Here is a 26,651-nt window from a genome sequence, read left to right as displayed (position 1 = left end):
GATCCCAAAGCTCTCTCTATGTGACATTCACCAGTGGCAGAATTTACATTTCTGGTCATTGGCCTTTCCAGGAAGGTTACAAATTTCAGGCAAGCATTGAGGCAACTTGAGAACATGTCTGTGTGAATGAGGATTCTGGAGGAGCCTGGCTTTTCCTACAGGGCTGAAACAGCAGTAAAGCCTTACTGGCCTTCCTGATGAAATTCAGTCACTGTATGAAAGGGGGCAATATCTGTTGGTTCAAGAAGCCCCTCCTAGTCCAGCACAGTTCCAGTCAAGCCACTATCAGAGAAAAGCATAACATGCAAGTCACAGAGCCTACAAATGTGCCACACTGTATTTGGAAGAACACGGGGACAGGAATTCCCAGATGCTCAAGCATTTCTCTGCTCAGCTTTTAACTCAATAGTTCCTCTTAATCCACTTCTTAGGACCCCTGAGACAATGCTCCTTTCTGCTGCTGCCACCCTTGATTTATTTGCTTAACCTAATGGAAGTTTCGATATTTAGATCCATCCTGCAATAAAAGGAAGTTCAACATTACAAAGGTCAAGGCCACGCAGTTACAGTTAGTGCAAGGAAAACGCATGGGTGGATAGAATGGTTTTTTAACACGTTTATTCCTTCACAAGACTCTGCAAGGAGTTTGGGTTTTAAAAGCAGAAGTAGGGGTCGGTCTTTGCCTTAACAGATGGCAACAAGAGCTGTGAGAACAACACCACCTGCGGTTATGAAGGAAAGCGGAAAATCTGTTCCAACAGCAGCAGCAACACATTTCCAGGCAGTTTGCTACACGCTGCTTGCAAAGAAGTGACCTTTCCATGGAAACGACAAGCTAAAACTTAGGCAAGAGAAGAGTTAGAACAACTGATGGCAAATCAGTACTGCTCTTTTTGATGGGAACACGAATGCGTGTCAAGCTGGCTAACGTGAGAGTCTGATGGGGGCCTGAACACCTCATCTGTGTAACATACAAATGAATGCTGGATTTGCAAACACAAAGCCTGGCTTTTAAGTGCACAGGCAGCTCCTCTACCTCAGTTTCATTGACATTACAGTGCTTACATACAAATGAATTAGAACCATGAACATCTCTTTCTAAATTGAAGAATGCGTTCAGCAAGGCAGTGGAGCCTTCGGTTACTTCTTTGACACTGAATTGTAGTACATAGGTCATTAAGGAGAATGACAATTTATGAGCCTTCAGGTTTGGATTTCAAGATTCCATATCTTTGATCTTAGAGACTTTGACTTTTGGATTAAACGTATTGTATTTTAATGCCAGGAATGAATCAGCTAAGATAAATTCAAGTCTCTCAGTCAGCACAAAAGTTTAAGCACACAGATAGGCAAGTTGTAAAATAATCACATTCGTTCCGTTAAATATTAGCCAATAAGATAGGGAAGGAGTTATGCTGACAATTACAGTCATTGCAGTGTGAAACTATGGGTGACTTCTACCAAGAGCAGATCACACACTGATGGAGTTCAGCGTGCGTTTGTATAGGAAACCCTTTAAGCAACGGTGATTTCAGGTTTGTAGCACACATGGTACTCTGCCCATGAGGGAAATGATGAGCTTTATAGGACAGTTTTAAGACAGAACAGAGTGCCCTCAAAGGGATGTTCCCGAACCAGCTAATGAAATGAGTGCTATCAAAAGGCTGAACTCAGTCTGAACATCAAATAAAAAAACCCCAAATATCTCAGGCATTGCAGAACAGAGCATTGAAGATTTGCAAATGCTTTAGAACCAGATTTTGCCTTTCCCAAACCTTGTGGCACGCACTGTTACTAATATGCTGCTTCACAGCAGCACTTATTCATGGATGAAACACTCAAAGAAATTTTAATGTTGCATGGAAAAATGGGGAAACACTTCCTTTCAGTGCTTGAGGCACACACAGCAGGAGAAAGAGGGGATGAGATCTTGTAATGGTAAACTGTGCGGTGAAAATAGCGCTATGCAAACAGAGAAGCAAAAAGCTTCCCCAGGAAACCCTTAGCATCAGAAGGGGGTTCCAGAGCTCATCCCAGATGTGGATCTGCTCCAAGCGGTGCAAACTGGTTCATATGGAATTAACACACGATCCAGTGATACTCGTACCGTTTTGGTCCTGCAGCTACAGGAACTGAATGCCTGATCTCAATGTGCGAGTCGCTCCTTACTGTCACAGTGCCAATGCAGAATGGCACGGTCACCCCCACTTTGGCTCTGGGGCCCACACTGCTCCATCTCATTAGTTGAGTGCTTTACTCACACACAGCGAGTTCAATCCTATGTAAGCTCAGACCCAAGTTCCCCAACTCACAGAGGTAATATTTTTGTGAGAACAGCATGGATTTGTCTTGGCAGGGAGGTCTCTAAAGCTGTTTATTCCTGCTGGCTACTCTTCATTTATAGTTTTCAGTAACTTGAGTTCACTGTAGAAAGCCACAATTATGAACATGAGTCACATGGTTTCAGCCATCCCTTACAGCCTCCAGTTGTCCTGAAATAACTCACGTGCTGCAGCCCTTTAACAGAACCACTGCTCTGCATTACTGTCCTCACAAGGTGAGCGATAACTGCTGTTATCACTGATCTCCTGCCACAGAATGAACAGGTAGCACTTTGCAGGTAGCACGCCAACTCCCACGTGCCAGTGTGCCTTCATGACTTTAAGCTGCAGGAAACTCTTTGAAGCAATTCTGGGTTTCTCCCTGGATTATATCCTTTTTCCTTAAGAAGTATTTGGGAAAAGGAACCTGACCAGTTAGTTCATTTGTAAGACTTGCCAATTACTTTTACTTCCATAGGGAGAAGTTAAACAAAAAGTTTTAAAAGCCGGGGCACACTGAGAAATACAAAACAAAGCTACTGATTCAATCAATTCTCTTTCAAAGTGCATTCTTCATAAAGGGAAAATTAAAGTTGTCATTTTGGGTGAATCTCTGGCTTTGTGTTTCCATGTCTGTGTCAGTGACTGGGAGACAGAAGAAAAAGAAATGCAACCTTTGTAGCAGCCCTGAAGGTAAATTGCTTATGAAATCAATTTCCTTGTTAGTCCTATCCCCAAATTTTGATCCAGTTGGGTTACTCCAGTCGTGGCAAAAATAAGAAGCCTCACACACCAAGTTCCAGCAGGTTTCATGAAAACAGATGAGCAGACTGAGAAGAGACACTTTAAGGGTACCATAAAGAAAGACGTCCATATTGTGAAAGATGAAATATTTACTAGACATTATAGAATCCATGAGAGCCTCAAACGGACTAACAGCAAATCAAGGGTACTGATTCTGCTATTGCTTATTAAACACAGCATCCTTTCTTTACACAGGATTCGAGAGAGTTTTTGCATCCTGAAGTGTTAAACGCTCAGAGAACTGAAGGATGTAGTTGTGCACATAAAATACCACTACTTCTCAGCTCTTCTGAAAATCAAACCAAGCCAGAAACTTTTCTAAAGAGAATGAACTTTAACGTATGTAAAGGTCTTCTATAAAATGAGTGTTTGCTGATGGCACTGTTGCCTGACCACGTTGCTATGAAATAAAACCTCTGGTACTAACGTGTTTTATAATTCAACAAGATTGTTATCACGTAATTGTGTACTGAGAGTTTAAAGTCCACACTCAATGCATGGGACCAGACTCCTCCTCTAGCAAGGACTCCTGACTTTGGACTATCTTCCAGGCAAACAGTGTGTTCTGCACGGGTAGATAGCAAGATACACACTGTGTTGTGTATATTACCTGAGTTGAACACAGAATTACTACCTATTTTTCTATAATCTTTGTCTATCTTTTTTCACTTACAGAAGACCTGCTGGGTAGCAACTACTGACAGCTGGAACTACAGACAATGTACAGCAAATAAAATATTTTAAGCAACAATATACTCTTTAGTTACTGACAGTAATCAGGAATGAAGTACTACTGTGTTCCTACACTGTTAAACTTACTTTGATTCAGCAACTGATCTCAGTTCTGGTCTGTTTCAAATGTAATCCACTGGCACAAACTGAAATTTATTAACTGCAGAATAATTTAAAAGCTACCAACTAGCAGTGAAATGCTTTGGCTAACTGTGTCGTGAAATTCTATACCAAGAACAAATATGCTCTGACTAGGAGATATGTTGTATGGCATACGACAAGATCAGACCCAACAATGTATTCTAATAGTCAATGGCCCCTTCAACTATACTGAATGTGAGTTTGCCAACACCAAACCCTCCTCTTTATGAGCAAAAGCAACTTTAAAGGAGGTCACAAGCAGTTTGCTGCTTGCATAGCCTAACTCAGTGTTGCTTATACCAAGAGCATCATGCAAAAGTTACATTTTGTTCTCCAAATACTATAAAAGAATCATCAACACATTAATTCTGTACCTTCCAAAACATGAGCCCAGGAAGTTCCACTATCGAACCAGATGTCCAGGACATCCCGCCCCTTGACATAATCCAAAACATCATGACCACCAGCCTATTGGGGGAACAACAATGGTTAAGAAATGCAAATCAAATACACCATATCATCGATGCTTTTCGAAGCCAGAAATACAACACACTTGGTTTCTGGACCAGTTCTGCACAGGTTATGCTACCAAACTCCTTGAACAAAACACAGAATAATTCAGACACACAATTTGTGATGAAAAACCCAAACTGAAGAAGGAAAATTTACCAAAGAAGCTGAGATGGCACAGTAACACTACAGTTTCTGTTTGCCTTCTAACACAGTTGTAAAGGGAACAATACAAAGACAGGAAGAACTAAATACAAGATTTATTTTTATGGCAAAGACTTAACATACATTCGTGCTGATAATGTAGTTAATTAGAATGCTAGTTTCCCCTCCATCTAAAAAGAGGAGAATGGAGATCTAGGCCCTAAATTAACAGCACAAATCTGAGTTTTGCCATATTCAGGTGCCACTTTCTGAATGTTCCTTTCACAAGATACCTTCTCACTAAGGCAGAAGATCGAAAACAATCATGAGATTGTATATTTTTCACTACTTCCCACCACTGAACCATTTCATGCACTTGCTGTATTGAAATCTAAAATTACCTTTGCTACAGCCTCTTTTGATAATAGCTGCTCAACAGGAAGGGTCCACCACGCATCTGTTCCTTGTTGCTCCACTATTTTGATGACATCTGTGATTGTTTCACTGGGTTAGTAGGGAAAAAGACACATTCAAAATGACACATTCAGTTGTTGTCCGCAGTAGGTAAGGTGGCGTTGAATTGATTTTTGACATTATCTAGACATACACTGAGACAGCTTAATAAAGAACTGCACTTAGTCTTCCTGATTCATAGAGCATTTAATTATTAAAACTTCAGCCGTATTTAAAGGAATACAGCAGATCAACCTGACTCAAAAACATCAACTAAAAGCACCGCGTTACCTATCAGATGTGAGTTTTTAATTCCTCACTTCTCAAGTTGAACAATTAATGTACATCCTGACGAAGTGTTGCAAAAGGAGAATAAGCAAAATAACCGTCTGGCACAATTCTCTTGTAAATACAGAAGGCTGATGATTTAACTCCCTTAGAGTCAGTGCTTAGTTTTATGTTTGGGCATTTCTCTGCACTGCTGCTAAGGTGAGCTCTACCACTCACTACAACATTAACTTGGGTCTTAAGACCTAAGTTCTCCAAGAAGTTGTAAAACCAATTATTACATAGTAACACCACCAGGTAGGTAGGTGAGAAAACACAATTTGACTCTTGATTGTGGGGATAAAGTTGCAATGCCAGATCTACCATGGTCTTTTCAAAGTAAGTCCGCACAGAACAACAGAGGATCTTGTATGGAGATAAACACAGTAACCAGTAAGACTTCCAAAATGGCAGACTACCATCACTCTTACTGCTCCAGATCTGACTGGATGCCATTCACCTTCCTATTTAAGGATCTTGGGACACAATTTATGACTTTGTAATGCACCTGCTCTTTATCTTGGTAAAACAGCATTTAGCAGCTCCATTTCTGACTGCTATCTTTTCCTTTCAGAAATATTTGCATAGAGGCTTATTTGTCTGTACAGCTGTCCAGTTGTGTCCCAAAGACAAATGCAAACAACTCCCGCTCTGGTACACTCCCTGGAAGCTAGCCAGCAAACATCCCTCATGCCTTGTCTCCTTCAGGCTAAATCTATCAATTCAGAGAGCTCTCGGGAAAAGACAGTTCAATGACAGCAGGAATCAGTTCTCCAGACAAATATCTCTCATCAGATCTAAGCTTTAAGTAAAGGAGGTACAGCTGGAAGCACTATCACTCAGACATGGTGTTTGATTTTTGGGTGGTCCTGTGTGGAGCCAGGAGCTGGACTTGATATTCCTTGTAGGTCTCTTCCAACTTGAAACTATTCTGTGATTCAGAATTCTCTGACACTGCAACTATAGATTTACCCCAGAGTTCTACAGAAATCAGGAGGGGAACACAAAAGAAAGGAAGAAAAAAAAAGAAGGCTTCCAAATAAGTAATTTCAACGAGAAAAATAGATTTGCTAAAGCTGCTCTAAGTCTGCATTCAGTTTTGTACCTCTCAAGCTCCTCCAGCTTCAGAGCAAACAAGCAAACTAACTGGACAGTCTTAAGGAAGGCTGAAGGTTATTCGTTAATGTGAGCAGGCCTGTTGCGTTCAGTACATTTCTGTGCAGTGCTTGTTCTGTAGGAATTATGTAGGGTAATGATTTACATCAGCAGTGTCTGAATAAAAACTTTTTGAGGGAGGGGAATGTGAAATACACCCTACTGTTTGCTGCTGTCAAAACTGTGTTGCTACCCATCTCTCTTACGGTCTATCATCAAAATTTAAAGTGGGGGACAAGTGGGACAGAAACACTGTGGTAGAGCAAACTATGTCACCTGTAGAGAAGAGAAACTGCTCTCCTCACCAGCAGCAGGGGGAGGCACAAGGAGGAAATACAGTTTTGCCATCAGTCTCCCTCGCGGAACCAGTATAAAATGACTTCTTTCACTTACCCTAAGTGTGGCTGCCCACACCACACAGCAGCTATCTACCATCACAGATACACCATTTCTACAAAACATAACAAGAACTAAGCTTTCTTCCAGTGTATTGCTATACAGCGTACAAGCCTACAGTGTTCATTTATGAAACTATTTAAAAGACATTTTCATGAGCTAACAGATACCATTACGCTGTACAGTGAAGTTCTCAGACATGTATGAGAAGGTCCAATTTGTGCTATGCATCTCTTACAATAAATAAGGACTCTGTGACTATCAGGTCAACTTGCCATTGACCAACATTTTCAAAGCAAGTAATAAACACTTCAGCATTGCAATTTTTTTCTATGATGTCATTTTCCTACAGAAAATACATGAGCGTTATCAATCATCCCACCAGGTATTTCAAAGAGGACACAGTTAAGACTTTGAGGATGGAACTTCACAAACCTCTTCTTTCCTACAGTTTCAAGAAAACCCTGAAAACAAGTCAAACCAACCCTACCCTGTCACTTTGATCTTTTCCTAGGCTCCTTATGATGAACTGTTACCAGGCGAGAGAAAAATGAGTACATTTAAGTTATCAGTAGTATAAGGAAGATCATTGCAAAGTACTCTTGTGAAGGGTCCAAGAGAAAACCACCTTCCTCAAATAACTACTCATCACTTTATAATCTGTGAGCTTCTGAGTGAGCATGGCAATTCCCAGAGTTAGCAATAAACACCATTGTAAAACTTTGCCCTGTATTCATACACGGTATCTGGAAGAACTTGCATTACGTGTCATTTGCTACGTTTTTAACACTGAAACTCCTACGGCAATTCACGCTACCACGACACCAGCCAATCACTCTGAAGTCTGATATTGATTATGCTGAACACTTATTTAATGTGTTAACAGAAATTAGGCTGCATTATGATATAGACAGGAGAAGAATACAGTTCCCGATGGTCTCTCGACCGCTTTTCAACAGCAGTAAAGAAGACAACTTATCTTCTTCCTAACATGAATTGTGATACTTCAGCAGTAAGTATTTAGGTTACGGTAAGTTCTTATTGCTCACAAGTAACTGAGACATTCAATGTTTTAAAAAGCTAATTAGCACGCACAGTAGATCTATATCCAAAACGGGTTGGTTTTCTTTCCTGTCTGTTTGCTTTTTGCATGTGTGTGTGTTAGAAATGTAAGTTACTTGCAATTCAGAGGCACAGAATGGGGGACAAGAACTCTGTTACTGTAATAACTTTTGCAATACTTATTGGCAAAGCTACAATTATTATTATCTGAAGAGGGTATTTGTAAAATTAAGAAGCTAATTCATGAGATAAAAAGAAAGTATCTCACATTTATTTCCTGGTCTGGAAATACTAAACTCTGGTTTTGCTTTTGGATCTCCTTCTCTTCTTCAAGTTACACAATTTCCTCAAATCAGAATGTTTTCCTCAAGGAAGTGATTACATTTTGAAAGCTGAGAAAGCTTCTTTATTTGGGCATTTATTCTACTTAGTCTTTTTTCCCCCCCACTCGTGCAGAAAAATCACACTCGTATTTCTACATTCTCCTAATTCTTACTAGAAATTGCAATAATTAGAACATCTTTTCTGCCTTCTAGGATTTTACCATTATAATCATTATTTAATTTCTGACTGTAATGTGATGAGGCGTACTCTACAAAAAGAACTTAGCAGAGCATTCAATTTATAATCTTAGGCAACAGGATCATAAATTCAAATCTATTTAAGGGCTACGTGGGGCCACAGCAGCAAACAAGAAGACCCATAAGGAGATCTTGCATCAAACCTGACGCATAAAAGATTACAACCTAACTTTCAGCTTGCAAGTCAGAAGGAATATTTTGCAGTCACCAAAGACCGTGTCTGTTTGGGAGCAGCAGTTCTATTTTGAAAGAGGAATTTCATGCAAACTTCCACATGACAAATTCATGTGGTCTGATTTACAGAGGGGCCCCCAGCAATTTCTTTTAGGAATCTATTTTCTGCTAAATCTCTTTTTTTATTATTATTTTTTGTTTTATTCCAGTTGATAATGGATAGAAAGGATCATTCAAGACAGACCACTGGTGCTCTCATATGTAACAGCAACTCCATGTGGACTACACTGACTTCCAGTGGAGATGCTGTTACTTTTGATAGCGGCTCAAAGACTCCGGATCAGCTGCTACTGGAATTACATCTATGCAACGTTCAAGATCTGAAAACAGCTTGAGTTTTGAAATGTAAGTTATTATTTATTGTTGTATAAATGATACTGGATTATTTGCACAATCTACGTATGAAACTACTCAAGTGGTAGAAATATGTAAGCAGCCTGTTTTCAACGTGACAATACAAATGCTTATGTATTTTCTTCAGTAAGAACTGGTGTCCAGGAAAATGACCTATGAATTGACAGACTGCTTTCAAAATGTGCCTGTCATTTCTATAGGCCAATATTCTGTGCACTTTTCCTACTCTGTCTGCCAAAATCCGCTATTAAAAGTCTGCTTTAAACCTTTAATGAGCATTTCACATTTTACTTTGAAAACTTCACCTCTACTGTAAAACATTTTAGCAGTAAGAAGAACTGAGCATCAGAAGCTGTCGATTGAATTAAATAAATCTAATTTTGCAAGCATATTGGATAAGTCTCTTTTTCTTCCTCTGAACAACGCTCACTGAACATGCTGTTGTATCCTTTTGCTCAGTCACGGACATGTGCAGCTGCTGGGCCAACACCCACACATAAACGGGAGAGCCATTAATCGGCTGCAAAGCCTGGCACAGCAAAATGCCCTCGTGGGCACATATACAACCCCTGGAACCATCTCACCCTGCTCAAGCACTTCCAGAAGACATGTATTGAACTGGTTTTCATGATAATTTTCCTGTACCCCAGAAGAATTACCTTACATCCCTCCTTTCAAATGCTTTCTGTACCAGGTAGGACTGTCATCCTGGATCAGCTCCTTTAACTGATGAAGGAGCAATTCCTTCACAGTGCCCTTCATGTCTGACTGCTAGTTGCTGAACTGTATTTCGTTATCCTCTTTAGTTTGTTTTAGAAGTGCATCAGTAACAACTTTTAGCAAGTACAAGGAACACACTTAAGACTACTCTACAAACAGACTACAATAAGTATTCCTCAAAAACGGCCTTTGTTCACACCAAAAATACATTCTCTTAAAATATTGTAACAGTTTGTGCAGGTAAAATGATTTCACATTCCACAAAGCCTCCATATTTCCTGATGTGCCTCAGCATTACTCAAGTACTATAAATGATTACAGTTATTGCAGTCATTTCTCACAGTTATTGCCTACTGTGAGAGGCAAAGTACTCATCTGTGCACCTACACACCCAGTCACACCAGGTAAAGCTAAAGACTTAAAGTCCAATCTCTGCTGCCTACACCCCAAGTCTCACTAGCTATCACATTTCCATGCTCAGTCTAGCTTCTGGAAAACAAGCTGGACAATTTCTGGAATATTTATTCATCACCAAAATAAAGAAGGTTCTGTAACACAATTTTAAGTTAGTCTCCAGCTGTGTAATCTTACTGCCCATATTGAATTTACATAAACATTACTGGAGTTAAAATGTACAAAATGGAGTTCTATTAGCATACAATAAGGCAGAAAACAACTACAGAAATGAACAATGAATACAGAACTCTACAATATTATTTTTATGAAATGACCTCTTAGAGGCTGCTCACAGTTGAATACCCCTCTGCTGCCCAAAGGAGTAAAAGCAGTAACCTATTAATTCTTAAGAGACAAAAAGGACTTTATTTGGCTGAGGTTTCCTTTTTTAAAGCACAGCTGGATTTCTTCTGTCTTACACAGTCTGAAATTCAGTGTTTGCAAGAAGTGGATACTATTAACAAAAGATGGCAGAACAAGGCACCTGAAGCTCCAGGCCTCCCAAATTACACACCCAGAGTTCACCCACTCCCATTACTGAAGCTGACTCTTCAAAACCACTCATTTTACTTTGAAACTAAATGTAGTTATTTATTCTCCAACTGATTTGGTTATCCTGCATCAGATTTCTTATTGTCAGTTAGTGAATTTCAAACAGTTATTTTGTCAAAATATCAGTATTATTCAATTTATAGTGCTAAGGTTATGGTTAGGATCTATATTAGTCACAACTTGCATTTAACTCCTTGCTTAAATACAGAAGTCACTGACTACTGCCAGTCCACTTAACTTGAAGGTGGAGGATAAAAGTAGCAGTTACTATAAAGGAGACTCTGCAGATGACTTAAGTATCTAAGTAAGTTGATACCTGCTACTTATGTAAAAGTCACCTTCAGTAATGAGTTTCTGACTGTGTATAAACCATTGCAAGTAAGAACATATATTTATACTGGAATAGTTATAATAAGTTTTAAATTATGCTACTTACATAAGCTTTATAATACTGTATAATTGGAGTAGAACAGAGCTCATTCCTTCATTTCTTAGTATATAGTTAAATGAATACCTGTTTATTAAGCTTTCTCCTGTGTCCTTCTGATAAAATACAGGAATAGGAACACCCCAGCATCTTTGCCGTGATATACACCAAAATGTCCTCCTGTCCAGCATTTCAAGCATTCTGTTCACTGCAGATGTAGGAATAATCTTCACTTTTTTTAGCACTTCCTATAAAGGAGATAGTAAAACTGATGGACAAGATCCAGCAGACACACATTGTTCCTCACTAACATATAATACATATACAGTCTAACATAGAATCACACTATCCATAGAGTTGGAAGGAACCTTTACAGGTTATTTCGTCCAAGTCCCCTGGAATGAACAGGGACATTCACAGCTCAATAAGGTTGCAAAGAGCCCCATCCAGCCTTGCCTTGAAAGCCTCCAGGTACAGGCCATCAACCACATCTCAGGGCAACCTCTCCCAATACCTCACCACCACACATAAAAGACTTTTTCCTTACATCTAATCTAAAACTACCAGCTTTAAGCTTGCAACCATTTCCCCTTGTTCTAACACAACAGACCCTGCTAAAGAGTCTGTTTTCTTCTTTCCTGGAGCTCCCCTTTAAATGCTGAAAGACCACTATCAGGTCACCTCCAAGCCATGTTCCAGAGCAACCAATATACATACATAGATATCTGTATTTTTGCTAGCTCTAACATACCCTGTGTGAGTCAGAAATAGCTAAAGCTTCTGTGCTTTGAAACTACATCTTGACACACACTACCTGTATTACAGAGTACGGGTTACCACTCACTCTTCACCCCACTGAACAACCACCTTATTTTAATTCTTTCTAGATAAGGATGAATATGGAATAAACAGCTCATGCCCTAATTAGAGCAAAATCACTGTTAGCCAAGACAGCCTAATACACTGCTTGGAGTTCTCTGTGAAGACGTATATAATTTCAAAGACCACTACATTTTTTAAACAATGTTTTAAAATGATTTAAAATAGGACTGTAGCAAAACAAATAGATGACCAAACAAAGTCATCTGAACTTGTAAGACTACTGTCATAACAAAGCTCATTTTAGCAGTGATAAAAGAAATATATGTTTCAAGGTCAGATTAGAAGAGACAGTTTAAGAAATATTTTGGGGAAAAAAATTCATTAGCTCTTTAAGAAACTTTTAGACCTCCTTCAAATACAATGAACACACTTATCAGTCATTATTTCCACCCTGAATTCTATTAATATTGACAAATAATAACATGACAACATTAATCATTTCTATAATACCTGACAACTGTGTATTGTCTGTACTGGTCTGTAGTGACCTGTATCAAGACCGCTTCCCAGTTTCAAGTATTATCAGCAACCTTTAAGTGACCCACAGGAAAGCAAAGTAAGATACCTGTGCTGTAGCCTTTACATTTTCTGTGTTTACAAACCACTGCTTGCTGGCACGAATAATCATTGGTTTTTTAGTCCTCCAGTCATATGGGTAGCTATGCACATATTTCTCCTCTTTTAACAAACTCCCTGCTGCTTGAAGCATCTTAATGACTAAGAGAAAAAAAGAAAGCAAGATGAAAATCAGGTTTGACCACAACATTTATGTTAACTTCAATTAATTCCTTTCCACAAAGAACACGTATAAAGAAGTGCTTGCATCTCATCCACATTCAAAACATCTTCAGTTTATACAAATCCTCAAGACACAGCCTGCAGGGATGTGACAAGGTAAAGTAACAAATGGCTAAACATCAGACACTCACCAGTTTCGTTTCCCTCTTTGAGTACATTCTTGTTTTTAAGTTCAGGACCTGCAGCTTCAGTAAAACGTCCACTTTCATCCACAAGGCATTCCTGAAAAACAAGAACACAGGTTATGGAAATAAAATACTAAATGACTATTAATTACTTTTTTTTTGGTAGTCAAAAGCGAGTTAAGCACTCTCTGAGTAGCTACTTTTCTAATGAGAAGCAAATTATGTCGGATTTGAGCATGCTTCAGGTTTAACAAACTGCAACTCTGTAGTTTACCTTCAGACAAGTTAATTTGACATGAGAAGAAGCAAGCCCCAAAATGTCTGCAAAAATACCATCTTCCATCACGTCACTGGTTAGTATTTGAATGGTTTTTCAAACTAACAGTTAACCAGCAGTTGCAGGAAATTGAGAGCAAAAGATGAAATAATCAAGTACCGTGGGTAGCTGATGGTGAGAAGCTACACTGTAGTCTTCCATACCATGAGCTGGGGCTGTGTGAACTAATCCTGTTCCTTTTGCCATTGTCACATGATTTGCAGGTAGCAGAGGAGATACTCTGCCAGGAATTGTGGGATGAGCACAAGAACCATCAGCTAAATCTACACCTAAAAACAGTAAAAAAAATGGAGAAAGCAGAGAAACAATTCATGGTTTCAGCTTCTTACCAGAGAGAGGAAATTGAACAAACGATTGTTTGCACAGGACCCTTTTCAGATGTACACTGAATCAGAAGTCTGCCTATTACAAAATATTACTACGCAGTATGTTAGAATGCAAATTGAACTGCTGCAGTTCCTCAGTACAAATAATAACCTAGGATACCTCAATCATCCTCAAGGCTATGAATAAGGCTTCAGACACCAAGGCAACAAACTACAACAATAAGAAGTGAAGTGTATTAAATGACAACACTGGCTGATAGCACAAGCAGTTCAGCTGCACCAGGTATTTTCTTCCACTAGTTTTCATATTATTTAGTAATCGAGCAGTCAGTAAGCATACTTGTAACCAGCCCATCGTTTTCATTTGCTGTCTTTGAAAGAGAGATGAACTGCAGGGAGTATAACTAAGATTCTGATCCTAAACAGACTTCCATTCCACGTTTAAATTCTTCAAGTGTAAATCCAGATTTTAAAAATTACTTTGAAATCTATGACTGAGAATTACAGCTACAATACACCAATTCTAAGCCTGACAGACTTTCACATCAAAATGGAAACAAATTTCAATTATTTACAACATTTCTAAGCAACTTAATATAAACAATATTAAAATCTACCTTTACACGTTGATATAACCTCAAACTGCGTGTCCAAAACAGCAGCTGTAGATTCAACTCTATCTGCAGCTAGAATGAAGCGTTCACCAGTAGTTGCACACTTCACAATTGAATATCTACAATGTAAATACAGATTTATGATACTAAATAATTAGGAACATCATAAAGTTAAGCATGAAAATAATGCCTAAAACACAGCAAAAAGACTTTCAAGATGTACATATCCAATTCACTTTGAAATCCAACAATAATTTCAATATAGCATAACATCAGAAAGAAGAAATAATTAAAAATGAAAACAGAAACTAATATACTTATTGAGATATGGAATGTGGTTTATAATTGCATTGCTTAAAAAATGCAAAGGCTGTTCAAAACATTTTGACTGTGCTGATAAATATTGATAGGAATGATGAGATCAGTGAAGCAAGTTAAACACACGTACTCTATATCTGGCATGTAGCAAACTGCTTGATTCGCGGGCACAGTCCAAGGTTGTGTGGTCCAGACCAGCACACTGGTAGGGGATGATCCATCTGCAGATGTAAATTGGAAGCACTTTACTTACAATTATGATAAAAATATAAACGATCAGTCTTGATATCTGCAGGGAAGTCCTACCTATCACAGAGGCCAGCTTAGGTGGTGATTTCTGCAGGGGAAATTTCATGTACACAGAACGACTGACATGCTGTTCGTTGTATTCAAGCTCTGCTTCAGCCAAGGCTGTTCTGGGTAGTTAACAAACATAAGTTAGTATGCTTGAGCATGAAGAGCTACTGATAGCCTTGCTAAAATTTAAAAGGCAGAACAGTAAGTTGATTCTTACTTTGCCGAAGGAGACCAAAACACAGGTTTATAGTCCTGATAAACGAAACCCTATTGAGGAAAGGGAAACGAAATGTTAAAAGACTCAAAACCCATAAAACAAACCAAAACACAAATACTTAGTGAGAAAGTCAGTGTACCTTATCATACATTTTGTGGAAGATTCTCAGCTGGTTGGCTTCATACTTTGGATCAAACGTACGATAGCAGTTGGCCCAATCTGCCATGATGCCCCAACGAATGAAGGCAGCTTTCTGTTTCTCAATGGCTCTTTCTGCAAATTCTTTGGCTGGAAGGAATAGTTCAATTAATTATATGCTCTGAGGTCAATATGGAAACATTTAAAATACACTATTAACACATTTAAGAAGAGGCTGAGCTGAACATACTGAAGTTACATACTAACTACTGACGTGTATTATATAGATTAATCTAGCTGAACTATATATATTTCAGAGAAGTAGTTACATAAAGTAACTGCAAGAGGTAAAAAGATAGAGTTAAGTAAAGTAGAAATCTAAACCCTCTGCTCTTTATTTTATTTTTAAATTCCCGGTCAATGTTACGCATGTTCATTACAGTAACAAATTCAGCCTGTGTTGAGTCGTTTTGCTCCTAATATTATATTGTACACAGCCTGCTTAGAAAACACATGCAGTGACCTTAGAAAGCATCAGCAGTACCTGATACTAACAGCTTACAGTAAAGTGCAAGAACTTTATATAAAACATAAAATTCAAAACATGGTGAGTAATATGTAGAAATACTTAAGCCTACTTCTCAAATATAGATATTGCAAACAGTACTTTACCTTTTTGTCTAATTTCCACTGGTGACAGATTTTCAGCTCCTTTGATTTCTGACAATGCCTTCAATTCAATTGGCAATCCATGACAATCCCATCCTGGCACATAATGCACTTTATAGCCTCTCATCATATGGAAACGATTAGTGATGTCTTTCAAAATCTGAAAGGACAGAAGGTTAGCACTGCAGCTCCCCCATGTGGAGAAGGGACATAATGACTAAAGATCCTTGGATTAAAAACAAGTATTAAAGGGGTATTAATTTACATTGAAGACCACACGTTTCTGATGCTTCTTGATCATCCTTCTGCACTTTGGCAGAACTCCAAAGACCTCCCATCAAAAGAAATCACATTCTGGAAAAATATAAGATCAGTTTATAAACTTGCAGGACTTGAAGTGAACAAATCCTGCTTGCCCTCAAGCATTTAGCAGGATCTGCAGTGTTTCCCTTGCCCACATTACCGCTTCTTGCTATCAGTGACCACCTACCAAAACAGGAGGCTTTCATAAATGTAAGTTTTTGCACCAGAACCTTAAGAAGCTGTGGGAAACATTTTACTTTTTGCCATTCAGTAGCATTTGTAAGACTATCGCTCTCAGGTTGGAATCTAAACGCACCCAAGCATATTTAGCATCATTATTTGAAACTGAAACGCTTACTGAAAAAAGGCACTAACATCCCATCAGTTGTACCTGATGTACCAGTTGTACCAGTTTTATCTTGGTACCTATTGAGGTACCAAGATAAAGAACAAATGTAATACAACAAAGTTGCAAGGTACCCCAATGAAAAAAGAACCTGAAGGCACAGCTCAATTATGCACTACAGTAACTGTGTATATGTATGTGTATGTATACATTAGAAGAACATGAATGTAAATAAACATTGATAACAAACACAAACCACATTTAATATCATTTAGGAATGAATTTTCTCTAAAACTACTTTCTTGTTTTACATAAACAGCCTCAAATGAACACTCAGCATACAGGTACTGTGTACTGCTGCATGTGGTGTTTATGTCATGGTATGGTCTTCATATTGCCTTGGTATCTTATGGTATCTCTGTCCCTGTATCGCTTTCTTTTGCCCACGAAATGAAAATTAAAAGCCCTAAATACCCAAATTAGCCCAAGCATTTGGAAGGGTTATTAACAATAAATGGTAATAGAGAGTACACAGTGTGTTACAGAAAGCATTTATCATTTCAAAGCAGCATAGAATCGTAGATTGGTTTGGGTTGGGACTTTAAAGCCCGCCCAGCCCCACCCCCCAGCTGTGGTAGGGCTGCCCAACCCCCCAGGTCAGGCTGCCCAGTGCCCCATCCAACCTTTCCTGCAGCGCTTCCTTGGATGGGGCAACACAGCTTCTCTGGGCAGCTGTGCCAGGGCCTCACCGCCCTCTGAGTGTATTTCCCCCAGCAGAACGTACAAGTAGGTATTTACTTTATTTAAAGCATGGCCAACGTGAGGGTCTCCATTAGCATACGGCGGTCCATCATGAAGACAGAACTCCTGCTTGGTTTTCCTTTGCCTTTGCCACGAATACAGCTCCAAGAAACCACTTTTCTGTGGAGACAAGAGGAAAACGCCCGACACGTCACACCTCGGCACACCCCCCAAAGCCCGCACGGCACAGCACTTTAAAACCAAAGGAAAGTAAAGCAAACTCCGGGCGGAGACGCAGCCCAAGTTGAGATACGGCCCCCCGCCCTGCCGGCCCCGCACCTGCTGCGTCTCCAGCTCGGTGTCGGGCTGCAGCCGGCCCGGCAGTTGGGCGGCAAAGCGGCTGTGCGGTAACAGAACCGTGTCCCGGTACTGCGAGTCCTGCCGGCTCTCCTCCGCAGGCTGCCGGCTGTTGGCCTCCGAAGCGGCCGAGCGCGCCCAGCTGCAAGCAGCCCCGAAGCGGGCGCGGAGCCGTAACCGCGGCGCGGCCTGCCATGCCGCCAGCATCCTCACGGCTCCGCGGGCCGCGCACGGCGGGCACTTCCGGCTGCGCGACGGCGAGCGGGGAGGTGGGGATGGGCCGCCAGAAGGGACACGCCGCGCCGAAACGCGTTTTTTTTTCCCCCTTCGCAGTGAAGCGCCGCTCCGAGCGCGGGCTGAGGGGCGGCTGTAGGCCACAGAATTCCCCTGGAGCGAGACGGGGGCGGTGGCGGGGTGGTTTCCCGGCAGGAGGCGGAAGGGGCAGGCCCGGGAGTGCTGGTACGGGGCGGGGGGAGCCGCGCTTCTGGCGGAGCTACCGGGAGCTGAGGGAGCGGGAGGAGCTCGGCGGCCTCGGTGAGGTGGAGGTGAGCGGGGCTGCGGGTCGGAGCCTCAGACAGCGGCTGGGCTGAGGGCTGCCGTCCTGGAGTGTGGCAGTGCTTACAGCTCGGAGAGTGTGCTTAGAAATGCAGGTCGCATCTGTTTTAATAGCTATAAAAGAGAGCTGGCTTGGCAGCGATACTCGGTTATGCTCAGCTGTATTCCGTGGTTTGGTTGCTTAGGCTGAAGGATGTACCGCCTGCGAAATGTACTTCGAAAATAACGCTCAGGTTTTAAGAATGGGTGGTCGCTTCTCCTTGCAGACGTTCTGTCAAAGCCAAGACCTGTTGGTCCAAAGGGAGCTGTTATAACGTTGAATGTAGTGTAGAAATGTACGCTTGGAATTGCCCTCGTCAGAAAGAGTGTGTAAAAGTGTGGCACGCCAGGATTGGTGCCGTGCAGGAGATGAGGCTCTGTGAAAACAGAAGGCACCTTTTGCTGCAGTAACATTTGTGCACTTTGTTAGCTGCTCAGTATTAGGGAAGGTGGCGACCTTGGCTATTCTATGTGAGACTGGAGCACTTTGCTCCCATCCATGGGCAGTAAATAATAATTAACGTTAGCTACTGTGCTTTCTGAAAGTAGTTCTTTGGTCAGTCTACTCTTTCTGCTTCGGAGTTTTGACTTTTAGAGAAACCTACACAGTGTTTCTAAATGCTGAGAAGGTTCTAAAACCTGCCACACTTGGGATTTTGTTACCTCTAACATTGCTCTTTGCGTTTGCACTAAGCAGAGGTGAAATTGTGGTCATATCGTATACAGTAGCTGTGGAGTGTGTTATAGACCTTGTATTATACTGAGTAGATAAGCAAGAAAGGAGGTGTGTTGTATAGTGGCCCATATTGTATGATTATACAGTGACTTGTGCAATACTTGCTGCAGTGGCTGCAAACAGTCTGTGACTCTGACAGAAGCCTGATGTTTATCATGTTCTGTTCTGGGATTAATTATTTCCTCTGTGTTTTTTCTAGCCCTCTGCTCAAGTGTTTTACCTGGAAGTAAGTCATGTACGTGAGCTCAACTCAAAACCATGCAGTAGAAGAATGGATAGGAAAACATAAAAAGCAATCAGCTCTGTCTTAAAGAGTACAGAATGGTTGTCAGTACTACTTACTCCTAAGGCAGAGAAAACCTGGGAGGAAATGGTGATTATTGGCCTTTGGCTACAGCTGTAGTTATTCCTCAGTTTGGGAACTGAAGGCAAAATGGATTGCACTGAAATGTTCTGGGGAACAGATGTAGAAGACAATGCAATGACAGGACATAGTGTTGAGAAAAGGAATGCAGATGTAATAGATTTTCTTAAAGAAATCAAGAGAAGTTCAAGAAATATAGGAAGAATGGTAAAATGTAGATGAACAGACTTTCACATACAAGTGCAGTGTTTGCATCCTTAGCCTGCTTTGTGTCCACAATCAGTTCACGTACAAAAACTCATTTCTTTACAATAAAACAAAGGGTAAAGTTGATTTTGGCATCCTGTCCTGTAATTTGGTATTTGAATTTGGGTGCAGATTAACTCTGTAGGTTCAGAACTGAAAAAATGAACTTAGTACGTGAGTGCTGTGTGTAGGCTGCACTTTTTCATAGCTAATATGATGAAGAATTTCTGCTGCTGTAATTGTGTGGGGGTTTTTATCGGTTTGTTTTACTTTAATGCCAATTAAGTGAGGAAAGGTAGTTCAACGTCAATATGTTGATATTAGAAATCTGTGTCTAAAATAGCACTATATCCTGATGTACCTCTTAATTGAATTTAAAAGTCACAGCTTACTATTGCTGCTCTCAGAAAGTAATTCACTTTTCCCTTCTTATTCAGCTTAAACAAACTGCATCTGTTTGGAACGTTAAGTAAAACATCTTCCTTATCAACCCCTGTAAGTGTGCATGTTTTCTCTGTTTCTTTTCAGCATCAGTATGGCTTCTCCAACTCTGCTCATGCGTGTCGTTGCCTCTGCGTATTCTGTTGCAGAAAAAGCAGCAACAATTGTTAGAAAAGTAATGGCTGGAGGAGATCTGGGGATAGTGGAGAAGGTATTTCTTTAACTTTCTTTCAGTTTAATTTCTCATATCAAGATACGACTCAAACTGGTATTTTTGAAGGTCAACAACAGGGGAAGGAAATACAGTCAATCTCAAACTTCACTTCTTTGAACTGAGAGCTATTCCTAATTAAAGGATTAAAAGAGCATTGGAGGAGAAGTGCATTTTAAATGGTATTTCTACAAGATGTTCAGACACTGAAAAGAAACCATAATTTTGTCCTGATTTCCCTCACAAAGCATGAGCTTCAGATAGCATGTCAGAATAGATAATAATGCATCTTTCCCATTGATTTCCACACCTATGTTCTGACATCTGTTTTACAGGATACAGTACTGTGCCATGTTATTTTGGATTAGGACAAATCAGTGTTTAATTTCTTAAAGCAAAAAAGTAACACGTAACTATATTTCCTTTCTGTGGTTAATTTCTGGAGCCGGATAAAGAAATTTTATGTCACTAAATAAGATATAAGCAATTTCATGAAGATTAAGGCTAGGAGGCCATTATACTGTTCTTGTTATGTTTTGATGTACATGAATTCTTATCCTCCTTTGGACAGAGTGGAGCCAATGACTTGCAGACCAAAGCTGACCGACTGGTACAAATGAGCATTTGTGCTTCACTGACACGGAAGTTTCCCAAAGCAACAATCATAGGAGAAGAAGTAAGTACCTGATTTGTTTCATACTAACAATTTAGCTTGCTGTAACTTGCAGCACAATATACTTTGCAAGGTTTTAGCAAATCATCTCTTTGCAGGGGAATAAAAAAACCACACCAGGAATCTATCCCATTTTGTTTTTCAGTACGTTAGCTTTGTCAAGTAAGCTGCAAGCAAATCAACAGCTCTGAGGCAAAGTGAGGTGAGTGCAGCACCTTTTTGTATTAATTTTGAGATTCCTTTTTGTAGGAACTACCTCCTGAAGAAGTAAGTGAGGAATTAATTGAAGATGGCTACTGTGAAGAAATACTAAAGAAAGCTTGTCCTGCTCAGTACACAGGAATTAAAGAGGAGGAGGTAATTTTACATATATGACTCTGTATTTTACACTCTTCTATATTGCTTTGATTTAATATGAAAATCTACACAGAACAAAAAATGATTTCAGTGTTGCCAGTTTCTCTTTTTGGTTTGATACTCGTACATGATACTCTTGTAGTCATGAGTGCCACACTTCTAGAGCTGGAAATACTGCGTATCCCTTCATGCAACAGTGAGAAATGGAAATTTACTCCTGATTCAATTTTTTTAAAATGAACTGACTTTGGAAGTAATATTGTCATTTCCATGCTTAATTTAAGCCTTGATAACTTCTGTTATCAACGATAACAGATATTTGCTAGCAAGTTCTCATTATTCTTTTTAGATTTTCCATAAAATACTAATAACGAAGGTTTCAGGTCATGTCACTCACTGAAAAATTTGAATGTATTTATTTCCTTACTTTTGCAGGGAAATAAAAGCACTAAAATAAATATATTTACCTTGCATGTTAAACTACATTATTTGTTTATGCTGTTCCTTATTTTTTTAACAGCTTGTAATATGGGTTGATCCTTTGGATGGAACCAAAGAGTACACGGAAGGTTGGCTTCTCAATTCTGCTGATTCAAGAAATTACTGTAGTACAGTAAAGTGCTGTGTACATGTGTATTGTTTCATGGTAGAAGTTACATGCAATGTGACTTCATAAGGCTGGTTTTGTTTCTGTACTTTGTAAGTGCAATGGGAATTCTTAACCATCATTCTCAGTCCTAACAGGTATTGAATATTCCTAATGGGATATCAAGTTCCTACCAGTTTTTGTCAATTCAGGGAGCAAAGGCTGCCTTTAATTGCTGGCAGATTATCTTAAAAAGTTTTTAGTCAAGTAAATTTATATTTTCATACATACTTTGAACTGGAGAACTAAATCTCCTGTTCATACAAGCATACGCTTAATTATATGTACATCCTTCTCTTCAAACTACTTAAGTAAAACTCTCCCCCAAATCATTATTATTAGGTTATGGAAAGAAATCGTTCACAGAAAAGCTCACTTTGTGTCCATAGAAATTTACTTCACAGTAAAGAAAAAAACACAAATAAAAACCTCATAAAATGTATGTCAAAACCTTGCCCTAATTTCCTGCTGCATCTTTTAGCCGATTAACATCAAATCTTTTAGTTACGTTTTTTCCCCATTTCCAGGGAAAGAGATGTAGAACTGCCATAAAATTGCTGTTTCTGAAGACCCCTGAAGAATCTAGACACCAGTTTTTAGAAGAATATCATCACATGTCATTATGTAGATGTACCTTTCAACTTTTCTTATTATGTGTTATTTAGAGCATAGTTCACACTAGAGAAATTCTATCTGGGGCGTGCTTTGAAGACCTTGAGGCTAAAAAGATTGCATTCTATCTAACAACCTCTTACACCAGAAAATCCTGATTAGTATTTGCATTTTTAAAGATACTGCCTTACATAATAATTTGTGGACTTATATTGAAGGTTTACTTTCATTCAATACTTAATATTTTTCGAGCATAACTACCTTTATGTTATTTCTGTACAGGTCTGCTTGACCATGTCACTGTTCTCATTGGGATTGCTTATGGAGGCAAAGCAATAGCAGGAGTTATTAATCAGCCGTATTACAACTACGAGGTATCAAATGCTCTGGCTTGTTTGAGAGTGCTAGGTGATTTTTAACTGTCTCTTCTGTGATATTTCCAGTTAGCAAACTTTCACCTGGAAAGCAATGTGTATTGGAGTTAATTTTGTAACACAAGGAATTTTTCTTTTATTTTACGTACACTAAGTTTTTAATGTTTATTTCCAAGAACTGAATCTCAGGGGCCCAGTAACAGCTATAGTTCATCATGAGGCTTGTGTAGTATCACAGCACATGTCACATATGTACTGTATGCATTGATACAGTACATAAAAGGTTCCTATTAAGAAATAAGTGTATATCCATGTTTTTACAGTCTAGGCTACAGATTCATTACTAAATACATATAATTTGTGATATGTGGTAACTGCCTTAAATTTGCAACCAGAAATAAACCTAATAAACCTGCTCCCATTTAAATGTATCTCAGTGTTAATAATATTACTCCCTAAGATAGAACAGTGTCTCTAGCCACTCTTTTCCATTTGTGCTTTAAACACTGATCACTGTGGTTAACTGTCATCTGGACCTTTCCATAGGCAGGAGCTGATGCTGTACTGGGCAGGACAATTTGGGGAGTCCTGGGCATAGGTGCCTTTGGATTTCAGCTCTCAGAAGTACCAGCTGGGAAACACATCATTGTTACCACCCGTTCGCACGGCAGTGGTCTGGTAAACGACTGTATCAGTGCTTTGAACCCAGACAGCGTTATCAGAGTTGGAGGAGCAGGAAACAAGGTATGAAAACTCAAAGTCTTTTGGTTTAATTGGGAGGTTATATCTTTGGAAAAAGAAACAGAATTTTGAATGAGAACATTTGTTTACGTGCATGAATATACAAGGAATTTCCTCCTCTGTTCTTAGCACAACTTCTCTTCCCATAGCTTTCAGTCTGCCATGAGGTAGGGAGTCAAAATTTGGTACAGATAGATTTGTAACAAGGGCTGTGCTGGTCATGGCTGAGGTCCATCTTCATTTGTATCCTGTTTCTAGGAGGTACAATAAAACTTATGAAAAGACTGGAATGACTAAATGAGAATACAGTTTAATCATAGTAAGGCTATTGCTCCAACTATCTAGAAGCAATTATCTAAGTATTTAAATAGGAACAGCACAAAGTGATAACTCCTTTGCAAACTTTCTTTACGTGCAGATTATTATGCTGCTATTTTGAAAACTTACTTTTGGCTGTTAAAAAACAGACTGTTCTGTCTCTTCTCCAACACATGCACAGGCCCAGGTGGCTCCAAGAAAACACAGAGTCAGTTTCCATTTTACCTTTATAAGTACTTGCACAAGATGGGAAATTTTGTTTCTGAAACAAAAAGCAGATTTTCATCCTTTAGTTTGTATTTATAACAATCATAAAAATAGATCATTAGAACGGTAATAAAGTATATCTTTCTAGAGGCTTATATGTATATATGTGTATATATATGTATATGTAGTTATATGTGAAAGAATCTCGTTTTCTAACTGTAAGTATACAGAACAAACTGATCTAATCCTAGATTCTTTGAAATGATTGCTGTCTCTATTCATAACAGGTCATTCAACTCATAGAAGGCAAAGCATCTGCTTACGTATTTGCCAGTCCCGGATGCAAGAAGTGGGATACCTGTGCACCTGAAGCTATTTTACATGCAGTGGGAGGTAAGTTAATAGCATTTGAAGTCTTTTCTAAGGTAAGTGAAACAGCATAGTTTAAACAGTATAGGTTATTTATACTTATCACAGAAAGAAAAACATTTTAGAACATGTATTTAGGAAGAAAAATGACTGTATTTATGCATTTTTAAATGATCTTCATTCACTAGGGGGCTTTGAGCCCTTTTAAATAAGCAGTAAGTTCAAAGGGGCAACAAATAATGCAGGATAATAGACCTTAAAGATCATCTAGTTGTAACTCCCCCACTGTGGGTAGTATGATGGGCCTCATAACAGCATCATTTATTTATCTCCTCTATAGTCTGCAGTACTGTGTTCAGAACTGGGATAGCTTTAAGCAGGTTAACTCAGGCACAAAAAAACAACTAATCTGGGGCAGAACAGTGCTGTATTTAGCCTCCTTGTTATGCGGGTATCTTGTAGTTATATTAGCTTGCATAAGGGTCTGTGTTGCTCTTGCTACGTGATTTCCAGAAACTCATTTAAGACCAGCAGGGGTATTTCTATAGTATATTAGAATTGGTGGTATACAAATACCCTGGCTCTTACTTGAACTCAGGATTTTACTTTCTATCTATCAATGGCCAGTGTATGATCTACACAGGAAGTGTTTTAATTTATCTATAGGCAATAGCTGTAGTTTTCCATAAACAAGAAATCTTAAGTATTGCTGAGAGGAAACACAGCTGATTAATTACTTAGTACCAGCTACTGTGCCCATACTGGGAGGAAAGATTAAATTTCACATCTAAAGACAGGTACATATATCTCAAGGACTGGGATTTTTTGTTGTTTTGTTTTATTGCTTGTACTAGTAAATTAGATTATCTCTCTCCATCTCCTTTTTACTGGAATATATATATATTTCTTTGTTTTGCAGGCAAGATAACTGATATCCATGGAAACTCCTTTCAATATAACAAAGAAGTAAAACACATGAATTCAGCTGGGGTCCTTGCCACTTTGAGAAATTATGACTATTATGCCAGTCGTATCCCTAACACAGTTAAACAGTCTCTTGTGCCTTAAAGCACGAAGTATCTTCACTTGGCCTGGAAAGTTGAGAAGGTGAGATTGTAGAAAAATTGAGAAGATAACTGAGCCTGAAATTGCTTTATGGAATCTGAACCCAGTTCTTACATTAAGATGTTCAATAATTTCAAAATTACCTGCAGACTGTCTACTGTTGGATCCGATTGTTTTGCTATGCTTAGCAAATGATATAATAACTACATTACTTCAATATTTGTTTTCCATGTTCTTTGGAAATATTCATTCCATGTGGTATGACTGTGGTTAATGTACTGTTAATCATAACAATATAATCCAAAAGTCATCTGAGTGTTCAGGGCACAGATTCATTTTAACTTACCTACCAAATTTTGTTTGGTGTTTTTTCTCATATGTATTCAACAAGATTTTGTGTTAAATACAAATGAGGTACAAACTTGAATGGATGGATGATCACATTTATAATAAAAGTGGATGGTTTTGATTCTTAAAAGTGAAATGTGATCTTTAATATGCATGTACTTGAGAATGAAGGTTGGTTTGGTTTTCGTTTGGCTTCCCGTATAGTTATAAACCAAAATTCTCCTTTAAATTTCTGAGGCAAGTTATTTCTTGCAGGACTTCTATCATGTATGTGTAGCAGCATTTAGTGTATACTGTGGATCTCTATAGCAAAACTGTAGTAGTTCTAAGCTAGTTCTAGGGGATTCTATGTGTTTCTTAGTTTCAAAATTATTTAGCTGTTTAAAAGCCATTTTTTTTACAGCATATGATTCATTGAACTTAGGCAGTTGATAGTAATCATTTCATCAGACTATTTTAAGATGATATACTTTACTTACGGAGTCTATTAAACTCCTCCTCTGCCTGCTCTC

The 26,651-nt window shown here is 39.1% G+C and overlaps 2 protein-coding genes across 8 annotated transcripts in view; one reads left to right on the top strand and one right to left on the bottom strand.

Moving 5' to 3' along the window:
- Nucleotides 1–18,169, bottom strand: part of IARS2 (isoleucyl-tRNA synthetase 2, mitochondrial) — a 23,955-nt gene extending 5,786 nt beyond the window's left edge. The window contains exons 1-14 of one of the 2 annotated variants that reach the window (XM_072332431.1): nucleotides 17,820–18,169; nucleotides 17,538–17,660; nucleotides 16,094–16,250; nucleotides 15,423–15,571; nucleotides 15,284–15,333; nucleotides 15,076–15,185; nucleotides 14,900–14,990; nucleotides 14,455–14,570; nucleotides 13,611–13,780; nucleotides 13,181–13,271; nucleotides 12,817–12,968; nucleotides 11,457–11,617; nucleotides 5,054–5,156; nucleotides 4,373–4,466 (exon numbers count right to left, since the gene is read on the bottom strand). In XM_072332431.1, the coding sequence (XP_072188532.1) occupies nucleotides 4,373–4,466; nucleotides 5,054–5,156; nucleotides 11,457–11,617; nucleotides 12,817–12,968; nucleotides 13,181–13,271; nucleotides 13,611–13,780; nucleotides 14,455–14,570; nucleotides 14,900–14,990; nucleotides 15,076–15,185; nucleotides 15,284–15,333; nucleotides 15,423–15,571; nucleotides 16,094–16,250; nucleotides 17,538–17,660; nucleotides 17,820–18,044 (1,792 nt within the window). In that variant the 5' untranslated portion in view covers nucleotides 18,045–18,169. The remainder of the gene's footprint in view (nucleotides 1–4,372; nucleotides 4,467–5,053; nucleotides 5,157–11,456; nucleotides 11,618–12,816; nucleotides 12,969–13,180; nucleotides 13,272–13,610; nucleotides 13,781–14,454; nucleotides 14,571–14,899; nucleotides 14,991–15,075; nucleotides 15,186–15,283; nucleotides 15,334–15,422; nucleotides 15,572–16,093; nucleotides 16,251–17,537; nucleotides 17,661–17,819) is intronic. The other variant, XM_072332432.1, reaches the window with a different exon arrangement.
- BPNT1 (3'(2'), 5'-bisphosphate nucleotidase 1) lies at nucleotides 18,101–26,651 on the top strand. Of its 6 annotated transcripts, none has more exons than XM_072332434.1 (10): nucleotides 18,101–18,382; nucleotides 19,367–19,402; nucleotides 20,306–20,429; nucleotides 21,001–21,105; nucleotides 21,352–21,459; nucleotides 21,980–22,028; nucleotides 23,000–23,091; nucleotides 23,638–23,835; nucleotides 24,645–24,750; nucleotides 25,646–26,265. In XM_072332434.1, exons 3-10 carry the CDS (start codon nucleotides 20,313–20,315, stop codon nucleotides 25,792–25,794), a joined length of 924 nt encoding a protein of 307 aa, XP_072188535.1. In that variant the 5' UTR covers nucleotides 18,101–18,382; nucleotides 19,367–19,402; nucleotides 20,306–20,312; the 3' UTR covers nucleotides 25,795–26,265. The 6 variants fall into 6 exon arrangements, with proteins under 6 accessions (XP_072188535.1, XP_072188534.1, XP_072188540.1 ...); XM_072332437.1 differs by having other exon boundaries at nucleotides 18,176–18,262; nucleotides 19,367–19,393; XM_072332435.1 differs by having other exon boundaries at nucleotides 18,210–18,262.

The sequence above is a fragment of the Excalfactoria chinensis genome, chromosome 3, assembly GCF_039878825.1.
Source record: "Excalfactoria chinensis isolate bCotChi1 chromosome 3, bCotChi1.hap2, whole genome shotgun sequence".
Taxonomy (NCBI): domain Eukaryota; kingdom Metazoa; phylum Chordata; class Aves; order Galliformes; family Phasianidae; genus Excalfactoria; species Excalfactoria chinensis.
Note: the sequence above shows the minus strand (reverse complement) of the source record. Positions and strands in the feature narration are given on the sequence as shown.